Genomic DNA, 12,627 nt, shown 5'->3' on the forward strand with positions numbered 1-12,627 from the left:
TGGTGATAGATGGGTAATGCTTTATTAATGCTTTTTATTCTAGGAATAGTTCTTTTATAAGAAAGGTCATCTTCTAAATACAACCTACTGATGACTAGTGAACTGCTGGTCTCGCTGGTGAACCCAAGAAGAGCTTCAGATGGCCACAAACTGATATAAATGAGCATTCATGTAATGTTGAAAACCAAGGTATACACAAGATTTCCACTAGAAAGGACTGTCGGTGCAACTGAATATATTTACAGACTGTTATACTGTTTTATTAAAAATGACGGTGCATTTAGTCTCTGTTCACACCAGCAGCATGCACACCATTTTTGCAAGACCGAATCTTGTGGGATGCCAGTGTCTTCTGACGGGTAGAATAGCCCAGCAGTCTTCTCTATTCTGCCAGTCTGCCAATGGAAATCTGTTGGGAGCAATGGCTGGGCTTGGAGGAAGACATATCAAGCAATATTTCCCTAGGAGTATTAAAGGGGTTGATCACTACTTGGACAACCAACTCTGAATCCCTATGTCCCCCAACAGTAAAGTAATAATGCCTATACTCACCGCCAGCACTGTTGCAGTGGTGTCAGCACTGGCTTTCCCGCAACATGTGACACTACTATGTCACGAGATCCTTGCGGCCAATCAGCGGTGGCTTCACTCTCGTCTCCTATGGATGTTATTGACATCTAGAGGAGGCGACAGAGCAGCAGCTCTTACTTCCTCCGTATGTCTTGATTTGCCAAAGAGGACAGTGAAGCCAGCATTTATTGGCTGCAGGGCTCTTGTAACAATGTCACGTGAGCCCCGAGAGAGTCAGTGCCGATATCGCTGGAACAGCATCGGCGTATAGGCATTATTTTACTGGGCAAAAATATAGGAATACAGTAGGGGTTGTCTGAGAAGTGGACTACCCCTTTAAAATTGTCCCTCAATCTCGCCCCCATATTGTAGTTATGTCCTCCTATATGGCCCCCAGTGGACAACCACTCTAATAAGAAAAAAAAACGCTCTTCACAAAACATCCTTGATTGACATTCTGCAAATAATGGCATCCAATAGAGAACCAATTTTCTCCTCTTCTGTTGTAATTTTATACACCTAGAAATGAAAACAAACAAACAAAAAAAGAGAATGCAAATCAGTGAAAAATTAACAAATATGTGATGAACATAAGGGGTCTCAGAGGTCAGACCCTCCTAGGATGGGTTAGCAAAGTTACAATGTACACTAAAAAAAGGGGAGGTTGTCATCAGAATTCATTGGTTCATTACAAAAAAAAAAGAAATTATTTGTCCGTTAATTATTGATGACAGTTTTATATATCTAGATGCTTTTTACAACAAGAGTAAAATAAACTGGACACATGATAAAAAGCCATTTAAATCAAGGGGCTTCATTGTAACACCGACTTTTATATTCTGAATTAGCAGCAATACCAAATGTGAACGGATAAATATAATGATAAAAGAAAGCCATATGTGTGCAGAGAGATTTATATATAGTTATGGCTGCTTTCTGATAATTACTGGCGGTTTCTCAAGGAGGACCTGCTTCAATCTGCGATAAGGGACAGGAAACAGTAAAGATTAGGACAGATACGGAGTCCAGTAAGGAGACCTAGCTGGATTGGTCTGATGGCTCAGGTACCTTTTTCACTTTTGTGAAGTCTGTCAATTTGGACAGATCTGTTAGAGGAACTTGATGGCCATCAACGTGAGAGATTAGTTCTTGAGAATTCAAAGCTCCAGTCCCATCGTCAGTCAAAACCACAAGAACTCCAGAGTCACTGTCTGACAGGCCAAACTTTCTAAAAGCTTCCGAGATCTAAACGGAAAAGACATTTACTTCGCTACAGCTCTTTTTTTAGACATATCTTGTTTATTCGATTCATTTCCTCTAGTAGAGAAAAAAGCACACGACATGTACTGCGGTGCCCTGAGAACACGCTGTTTTTACAGTGGTCCGTCTGTAATGTTCTGTCACATATCATCCTAACATTTACAGGAAGAGGGCCTCCGCCTACAGCGAGGATCCCAAACACTAGTTACGGCCGCCTTCACGCGTCCTGCTGGAGGATAACAGAACTGGCGAGATCCATGGTCCATGTGCCATCCATATCCGGGTGCCGTCAGTGTGACACGTATGGAATGAAATGCAGCATAGAAATTTATTAAAGACGCCAAAGATAGAGATGAGTAGCGATGAGAAACAGACAGAAATGTCAGTGTGACATACAATCAGTGCTTGCGTGTGTAGCTTTCTGTACTTGTATTTATTGAATAAGCAAATTTAAAAAATGGCGTGAGGCCCTTATTTTTATTAACCACCTGAAAGAAAACAGACAGCTGGTGTTATTATTCTGGGAAGGGGACAATGTCCATAAAGGTTCCCAGCCTATTGATAACAGCTCACAGCTGTCTGCATAGCCATTACAGGCTATTAAAAAGGGGACACCTTCTCCCCTAAAAATTAAAAAATTACGTGGTTTCCCCCAATTTTTAATAACTAGCAAAGGCTAAATAGACAGCTATGGGCTGATCTTAATAGGCTGGGAAAGGGCCATGGCCACACTAATAACACCAGACCTCAGCCACCACAGAAATTGCGCATCCATCAGATGCGCCAATTTTGGCGCTTAGCCTCGGCTCTTCCGTTTGCCTATGATGAACTTTCTCACCCTGTGAGCAGTGACGTCAGGTCACATGCTGGCTCACACAAAAGTTACCGTGAGAACCGCCGCCTGTGACCTGTGGTAACTTTAATTACATCACCGTTCGTCACTGTAGCCGGGTTCTCATGTTGCTCTCATTGTGTTCCGGCGGCTGTGCTGAGCAGTCACATTATTGATTATGGTGGGATGTGGGATGGATTTACGGCGGATCACTTTGGATTATTATTATTGTTTTGGTAATAGATGCGTGTAAGACGGTCGAGAACTGATTTTTACAATTAAAGGACTTTTCTTTGTGTGTGTTTATTACTTTTGATTACGCTGCTAGTAATGTGAGTGACTGACAGACACCTCTCCAATACTCAACCATGGGCTTGATGTCAATGGACATTACATAGCTGACCCATCAACCCCTAAACCATTACCCTGCTTGCCATCACACCAGGGCATGTGGGAAGAGCCAAAGCTAAGCGCCAGAATTGGCGCATCCAATAGGTACACTATTTCTGGGGTGGCTGAAGGCTAGAGTTATTAATCTGGGAGGGGGCCAATACCCATGGCTCCTTCCCAGCCTATTGCAGCTGTCTGTTTAGAATTACTAAAAATAAGGGGAACCCCGTTTCATTTTTTTGTGTCCTCCCTTTTAAATAACCAGTAAAGACTACGTGGACAGCTGTGAGGAAGGGGACTCCTCTCACCGCCGAGAAATTTTATGAAAGTTCAGGGCCTTTAGCCTTGAACCGCTGGAACAAATCCTCCTCCCAGCACAGTGCCCGCAGCATCGCCCCACTCCTGTGATCCCATTCCACAGCAGCTGCTCCCCCGGTAAGCTACAATAAAATGGGACTACAAGATGCACCATCATTTTATTTAAAAACATTTTTTCCTATTTTCCGCTCCAAGATTTGGAGGGTCTCTTATGGTCTGGTGCATCTTATAGTCAGCAAAATACAGTAAGGCCGGGGTCACACTAGTTGCCTATGCAGCATTAATAGTAAAAAGAACTAATGTTAAAATAATAATAAAAAAATGATCATATACTCACCTTACGGCTCCTTTCCCGCTCCTCGCGACGCTCCGGTGACCGGTCCATGCATTGCGGTCTCGCGAGATGGTGACATAGCGGTCTCGCGAGACCGCTACGTCATCATCTCTCAAGACCGCAATGCATTCTTGGGACCGGAGCGTCGCGAGAAGCATCGGTAAACGCCTCGGCTGGATCCGGGGGGCTGACGGAGGCTGAGTATATAACTATTTTTTATTTTAATTCTTTTTTTTAACAGGGATATGGTGCCTACATTGCTATATACTACGTGGGCTGTGATAGATACTGCGTGGGCTGTGCTATATACTGCGTGGCTGGGCAATATATTACGGGGCTGGGCAATATACTACATCACTGTGCTCTATACTGCATAAGCAGTGTTATGTACTACGTGGCTGTGCAATATACTACGTGGCTGTGCAATATACTACGTGGCTGTGCAATATACTACGTGGCTGTGCAATATACTACGTGGCTGTGCAATATACTACGTGGCTGTGCAATATACTACGTGGCTGTGCAATATACTACGTGGCTGTGCTATATACTACATCGCTGTGCTATATACTACGTGGCCTGTGTTATATACTGCATGGGTTGTGTTATATACTACGTCTCTGTGCTATAAACTACGTGGCTGTGCAATATACTATGTGGCTGTGCAATATATTACGTGGCTGTGCAATATACTACATCTCTGTGCTATATACTATGCGGCCTGTGTTATATACTGCACGGGCAGTGTTATATACTACGTCTCTGTGCTATATACTACATGGCTGGGCAATATACTACATGGCTGAGCAATATACTACATGGCTGAGCAATATACTTCGTGGCTGAGCAATATACTAAGTGGCTGAGCAATATACTACGTGGCTGAGCAATATACTACGTGGCTGAGCAATATACTACGTGGCTGAGCAATATACTACGTGGGCTGCGCAATATACTACGTGAGCTGTGCAATATACTACGTGGGCTGTGCAATATACTACGTGGCCTGTGTTATACACTACGTGGCCTGTGTTATATACTACGTGGCCTGAGTTATATACTGCGTGCGTGGGCTGTTATATACTACGTGGCTGTTATACACTCCGTGGGCTGAGCTATATACTACGTGGCCCACGCAGTATATTGCACAGCCCACGTAGTATATTGCACAGCACACGTAGTATATTACACAGCCCATGTAGTATATTACACAGCCCACGTAGTATATTGCACAGCCCACGCAGTATATTGCACAGCCCACGCAGTATATTGCACAGCCCACGTAGTATATAGCAATGTGGGCATCATATCCCTGTTAAAAAAAAAAAGAATTAAAAAAAAAGTTATATACTCACCTGGCCCCCGCTTTGCACCAATGCTCCTCGTGCGCTTCGGTCTCAAGAGTGCATCACGGTCTCACGAGACCACTACGTCATCATCTCGCGAGATCGCAATGCATGCCAGGGTTGGTATGAGCGCAGGACCTGCTTACGCAGCATCAATAGTAAAAATTTGGTCACACAGGGTTAATAGCTGCATTACTGGAGTGCATTACACCGCGCTCCGGTAACGCTGGCATAAACCCTGTGCGAGGGCTGACTGGAGGGGAGTATGGAGCGAGCACTGACTGCGGGAAGGAAGGAGAGGCCATTTTGCCGCTGGACTGTGCCCGTCGCTGATTGGTCATGGCAATGGTCGTGGGCGTTTTGCCACGACCAATCAGCGACTTGGTTTTCCATGACAGACAGAGGCCGCGACCAATGAATATCCGCGACAGACAGAAAGATAGACGGAAGTGACCCGTAGACAATTATATAGTAGATAGAATGTATTATTGTGGTTGATTGTGACTTGTAGGATCGCTATTTCCAACAGGTGGCGCTATAGAGTTCAAGTCTTCTTTTTCTCTGAAGAGGCAATTTGCATATTTCTATAGGCTGTCAGAAAAGGACGTAACCAGGGGTGGGATTCGGACGGTTCTATAGAGTTCGGGGGTCGCCCTGATCTGGGGTTCAGTGTGCCGCCTATTTCAACTGAATGTGCGCTGTTCATATGACATCATCGGAAGTCTGTGACTGCTCTGTGCCAGCGGAGAATGGCATCATGTACAACAGGCAGGCGGCTAGGTAGCGACTACCTGCCTGGTAGTGCTTAGGCAATTTATTTTTTTTTTTTTTAACGTCCCGGATATCACCTTTAACAACCACCTGCCAATCAGAGGCCAGCAGTTGAAGTCTGCATTCACGTCGCCGGCACATGACGTCACTCATCTGCCAGATGGTCCACACCCCATTTAGAGCTGGAAAAGGACTCTGCTAGACAGGTGAGGAGAAACTTTTTTATTTTAATTACAAAAGTACAGCAATATTGGGGACACATGAGGACATGGATAGGACATATATGGGAGACCAATATGGGGGACATATGGGGACCGGGATGGAGAATATCAGTGGGCGAGGATAGGAGACATGGGGACCATGATGATGCACATATGGGGACCAAGATGGAGAAAATATAGGGACATATGAGGACCAGGATGGAGCACATATAAGGACCAGGATAAGGGGCATATGAGGACCAGAATAAGGGACATTACAGGAAGGGGCCAAGGATAGGGACATTATTACAGGAAGGGGGAAGGGAAATATTTACTGTATGAGGGCAAAGAATGAGAAACATACATTAGTTTATGGTAGCAAGTTGGGAACATAATTACTGCAGGGGCCAATTAGGGGACATTATTACTGCTGTAATATATTTTACTTTTGAGGATACCATTTTCAATGGGGGGTGGGTGTTTCCTGTTACTGTGCAGGGCAGCACTATGTAATGTGCTTTCTTCATTGGTGAATTGTAGAAATCGGGGAAAAAGTAGGGAATGTGCTGTAGAAGCGACCAGCTATAGATAACCTTGTGTTATTTTCTGTAGAGATGAGTCCTGGCTAGAAGAGGAAAATTAAAGATGAATGACTTCAACCAGAGACATCAGTGGTGAGTCACTGTATTACATCTACAAGCACACTTTACACTATATACAGAGCTCCAATGTATAATAGCACTGGTGAGCACTATATTACCTGTAGACTGACACTATATTCAGAACTCCTGCATATAATGTCACTGGTGATCACTGTATTACCTATTACCTGTACACTGACACTATATACAGAGCTCCTGTGTATAATGTCACCAGTGATGACTGTATTATCCATACACGGACACTATATAGAGAGCTCCTGCGGTTAATGGAACTGATGGTAATATTAATGTTATTAGGGTTGTGGTTTTTATTAATGATCAGTATTGTAGTGTTCGGTCACTATGTGGTGGTAATATGTGGTCTGGTCATGGTGTGACGGTATTTGTTCCTTGTATGTTGTGGTATTATTCAGACACTATGTGGTGGTGATATGTGGTCTGGAGGCATTATTGTAGCAGCGATCAGCTATAGATGACTGTATGTTATTTTCTGTAGAGACGAGTCCTGGCAAGAAGATGCAATAGCGGTCAGTACTGGATGTAGAAGAAAATCAAAGATGAATTACTTCAACCAGAGACGTCAGTGGGGAGTCACTGTATTACATATACAAGCACTCTTTACACTACATACTATATACAGAGCTCCTTTGTATAATGGAACTGGTGAGCACTGTTTTACCTGTACACTGACACTATATGCAGAACTCCTGTGTATAATATCACCAGTATTGCCTGTACACTGACACTTTATACAGACCTCCTGCGTATAATGTCACCAGTGATCACTGTATTACCTGTACCTTATAGACAGAGCTCCTGCATGTAATGGCACTGATGGTAATATTAGTGCTATTGTGCTATTAGTGTTGTGGTTTTTATTAATGATCAGTATTGTAGTGTTCGGTCACTATGTGGTAGTAATATGTGGTCTGGTCATGGTGTGGTAGTATTTGTCCCTTGTATGTGTTGTATCATTCAGACACTATGTGGTACTAATATGTGGTCTGGAGACAATAGTTTTGATTGGGACACTCAGATGGCATAAATATTTTTAGGGGGCACGTTGTAACCCTTGAATGCCAATTTAAAGTGTTTGTTGCTGAAAGGGGGCACTTGGGATATTATAACCTTCAAAAGGAGCATACAGGGCTTTATAACTTAAAGGTAGCACACTAGGGGTTTTAAAACTTTCTATGGGACACTATTTTGGGGGGAAATGGGTAATCATAGTAATGACACAATTCTTTAAATACTGGGGTCACTGTTCCACGCCGCAGGTGCATGCAGAATGGGGAGTAATTGTAGGTTGGAACAGCTAGGGACAGTGTTGGAAATGTGAGAAATGAAATGTGTCTTTATTGTAATGTCTGCAGATGAGCTATGGCTGCGAGAAGTCGTGGAGGTCTGAACGATGCCATCAGAAAGAACATAAGCTGTAAGTCACTATCTGTAACTATACTTTAATATCCTGCAGGACTGATATCTACCACTATATGTCACTATATTTTGGCAATTTTGCTTTTTAAATAGTTTTCTTCTGTGTTTTATTTAGTAACAGCTCAATGTATTTCAGTTGTTACGTAGTAGAAGGTTAATGTTGGTATCATTGTTCTTTGTATAGAGTGTTTTGTTATGTAGAGGTCATTATATTATGTATTCGCTGTGTAGTGGTGATGGTCGAGGACAATGTGTAGCAGTATTGTTTTGGCCTTTTACAGTAGTACTATTGGTCTTTGTATAGTGTATTTTTGGTTAGCAAAAGTGGTATACTATAATTATATATGTAAAGATCCTCTTTTAAATGGAGGGGGGCTCTTTGGGGAGACATGCTCTTCGGGGCTTAGGTCCCTAATTTTTTAGGACCCTAGCAATGTCCTTGTTTCCCTCCCAAATCCACCTGCCCTCCACAGTTGCCACTGTGATGGTCTTCGCTGAACTGAAACTAACAATGGAAACTCCACTACTGACTTGACCACTGACGACATTGATTGGCCGCAGAGTCAGGTGAATGGGACATCATAGCTTCTGGTCCAGATGAGACCATCAGAGTGGAAGCACTGGATTGGAAAGCAGATTTGTGTGTAACTAAGGCTTCCCTATATTAACTTTAATAACAGAGCAGAAAATCTCTATAAATATATATACTTACATTGTTGGTTGGGGACAAATTGAATATAATCTCGGAGTTGAGAGTTCTAGTTTTCATTTTTCCTAATTTCTGTAGATGGACTGCTTTATTTACTGCCACAAGAACCTGAAGAGGATCTAGTACCTGGAGTGGTAAAGAAAACACATCAATACAGAATACATCCCAAAACATGATGAAGCATAGATTATACATGTACATTAGATATTTTGTCTGACACCCATCTCTCCCGACTCCCCCATACATAAGAAACCCACGACCAAACACCTCTAGCAGCAATTTATCTCCCGAAGAACAAAAGGTTGGCCACTGAAATTCAGAGGGCTGGGTCCTTCTTCCCCCTGACATCTGCCAGGGGAGTGTTGGGTTGCCCCTATGTACATTAGACTGTCGGCTGAGCCCAGGATGGCTGGCCCAAGTCTAGTATGTATGGAGCACACTCAATTTTGGTATGATGCAAAAAAGGAAGGTTTTGTGCCAAATTTATTCAAATACAGAATACAAAAAGTTGCCACATTGAAAATGGTAGAGAGAACCCAACGTTTCGACCCTCCCAGGTCTTATTCATGGGGTTGCTCTGGTTCTTGTTATAATTATACACAACAGTGGCAATGGTAGAGGAAAATAAGCGATCCCTTCCAGGTATGTCCTTTGCATAGGGTCAGATATAGTCTCTGTGTCCCGGGAATATGGAGCCTGATAAGGAGGGCCGTCTCACTGTTAGAGCTCGTATCCTAGTATGCTGTCAGTGGCGCTCCCGCGCCCTGCTGTGGGAATGTGGACCCTATGCATTTTCAATGTGGCAACTTTTTGTATTCTGTATTTGAATAAATTTGGCACAAAACCTTCCTTTTTTGCATCATACCAAAATTGAGTGTGCGGTATATTTCTATACTTGATTGACTTGGACCACACGGTCCGTTATACCAGCACCTCCGTGTCCCAGACTCGAGTGCACACCATCACCCCTACATTTGTGTAGTATGTATGGAGGGCCTTTAGTAAAACTGATACCCTATTATGTTTTTACATAGATTTTAAACTTGTAAAACCTCCCTGGGGGTGACAACATATTGTATATGCGCGGAGCACATCAGGAGCAAGTGTATGGAGCTGCGTCAAGAGCAGATTCCATATTACAAACAGCGGGTGCCAGCTGTGTGATACAGCCAGCACCTGCCTCTAAGGGTACCGTCACACTGAAACGACGCTGCAGCGATACGACAATGATGCCGATCGCTGCAGCGTCGCTGTGTGGTCGCTGGACCTATTTGTCAAAAAGACAGACAGGAATAATGTTTTACATTTTTCCTGTGAACATCCACGGAAAATGGTGGAGTCCCTCCCATGGAGCCAACTCCTAAGAGTCAGGAGGATTGTCTCTAGTGACTCTCTTATAGATTTGAGGCTTAATGAGATGTGCCAAAAATTTCTGGCGAGAGGATATCCTAAGTAGGACCTGGATACATTCAAAACTAAAGCATTGTCGAAAGGAAGAGATGAGCTCCTTACTCCCAAGGTTGCTATAGAGTCTGATAAGAGGATACCATTTGTGACAGCATTTAATGGTTTGAGTGGCCAGATCTCGGATGTGATTCGAAGGCACTGGTCACTTCTGGGGAGGGGACATGACAATGTGAGTGAGTTTCAGTCGCCCCCACTATTCTCATATAGGAGAAATAGAAATCTGAAGGACGAGCTGGTGGTGTCTGATGTGGGCAGCTCAAGGAAGGATCTGCAGACTTAGACTACTTTAACCCCTTAGTGACCGCCAATACGCCTTTTAACTGACCTGAGATATAAGAGACTTATATCCCCATACAGGTGACAATCCAGTAGCTGTCGGCTGTCCACTATAGCTGACAACTTGCTGCATCAGCCACGATCAGTGTTTGCACCGTCCAAATCTATTTAACCCCTTAGATGCTGCTGTCAATAGTGACTACATCATTATAAACGGTTAACAGACTGTGGGAGCTTCCTCTTTATCCCAATTGGTGGTCTCAGATCATAATTGTGTGGTCCTGATGTTTGCCATGGCAATTCATGACCAAATAGCGGCCTCAGAGTCTGCCGGCTGTAGTAATCGGTTCAGAAGTTAGTGACATTTAGGTGATAAAAATACACATTTTCATTTTTCTCATGCCACTTTGCATTAATTCCTGAAAATCACCCGAAGGGTTAACAAACGACCTGACTGCAGTTTTCAATATGTCAGGGGGTGCTGTTTTTAAAATGGTATCACTTGTGGGGGTTTCCCTATAAATAGGACCCCCAAATTCACTTCAAACATGGATAGGTCACTAAAAAAATAAATTTTGTAAATATCCTTGAAAAAAATTTAAATTGTTGCTACATTTTTAATCCTCCTAAAATGCTAACAAAATAAAATAACATTTTGCAAATGGTGCTGTTGTAAAGCCGACATGTGGGAAATGTTATTTATTAATGTTTTGCTATGGTATGACTATCGGGATTAAAGGGATAATCATTCAAAGTTTGCAAATTGCTAATTTTGTAACATTTTTTTCAAATTTCTGATATTTTTTATAAATAAACATAAAGCATATCAACCTAAATTTACCATTATCATAAAGTATAATGTGTCACGAAAAAACAATCTCAAAATCACTGGGATTTGTTGAAGCATTCCAGAGTTATTACCACATAAAGTGACACTGGTCAGATTTCAAAAATTTGGCTCTTTTCCCTGTCTCGGATGTGCAAGCTGCAATAATTTAATCAAAGGGGCATGTTTTTATCATCCCCACACTGGAAAAAAGTATATGATACGGAAACGATATACATGCAGAAGTAGTTTTGTGGTCTACATCCTTAGCTGCCCGTGTGGTCTCTACTATGTAGGGGAGACCACAATGGAGGTCAAAGCGAGAATTTCAAAGCATAAAAGTACTATTAGAACAAATTTGATTGACCTTCCAGTACCTAGGCACTTCCATGAGTTCGGGCACTCGGTTAATCAGCTCAGATACCGAGTCATTGATGATGTACCTATGCCAAGACGGGGTGGCGATCGGGTTTCCCTTCTGAAGAGAAAAGAATTGAAATGGATCTATGAGCTTGATACTCTCTCTCCAAAAGGCTTAAATATTGATTATCAACAAAGTTGTCTCCTGTAAGGTCCTTTTGGGCCTTTGTGGTACCTTATCGGTGTATTATTGTTTTTAATTCTATTATATACTGTTTATTTTTGTTAGGGGTGGTCTCATTAACAGTTGCCTTTTAGATCTGTCCTATATATACAAATGTAGCCTCTTGATCAATTTGATCTGAATAGAATGTGGCTGTTCGCCTGATATCTACCTTAATCCGTTTTTTATAAATTGTGATTTTTTTTCCCCTTTTTTCCCCCCTTTTTATGCTTGGATGTATTTTTTCCAGGATAAAAAATATATATATGTCTCAGGAGTTAATGTGCCTGCTCTCGTCAGATCGCAAATGCTAAGCAGCTTGAGGCTGGGCAAGTACCAACATGGGAGACGGGCTGGGAATCCCTGGTACCAAAGGTGTTTGTAATGTATGTATGTCCTTGCAAGGAGCTTGATACGGACTGAGTTTAGGTTATCATGATGGTTGTTTTTTTTCTGTATATGTCGTCTCTCATTACAGGCCCATATAAAAAGATGTAAATATTTAAAATGACGGATCACATAATATATGAATAGTCGATATTGGGGATAAATATATAAGGTGTCCAGTGGAGAAATGTCATATTGTATACCGTTGTATACTATGGACCTGGAGTGGAAAAAATACTATACCTAGCTATGAGCCTGG

General features: G+C 42.5%; 1 protein-coding gene across 1 annotated transcript in view; it reads right to left on the bottom strand.

The window, feature by feature from the left end:
* TPRKB (TP53RK binding protein) overlaps positions 1 to 12,627 on the bottom strand; it is a 20,383-nt gene continuing 7,756 nt past the window's right edge. The window contains exons 3-5 of the mRNA XM_069764994.1: positions 8,833 to 8,955; positions 1,639 to 1,815; positions 1 to 1,089 (exon numbers count right to left, since the gene is read on the bottom strand). Coding sequence (XP_069621095.1) covers positions 1,003 to 1,089; positions 1,639 to 1,815; positions 8,833 to 8,955 — 387 coding nt within the window. The 3' untranslated portion in view covers positions 1 to 1,002. The remainder of the gene's footprint in view (positions 1,090 to 1,638; positions 1,816 to 8,832; positions 8,956 to 12,627) is intronic.

Source organism: Ranitomeya imitator, chromosome 4 (genome assembly GCF_032444005.1).
Source record: "Ranitomeya imitator isolate aRanImi1 chromosome 4, aRanImi1.pri, whole genome shotgun sequence".
Lineage (NCBI taxonomy): Eukaryota > Metazoa > Chordata > Amphibia > Anura > Dendrobatidae > Ranitomeya > Ranitomeya imitator.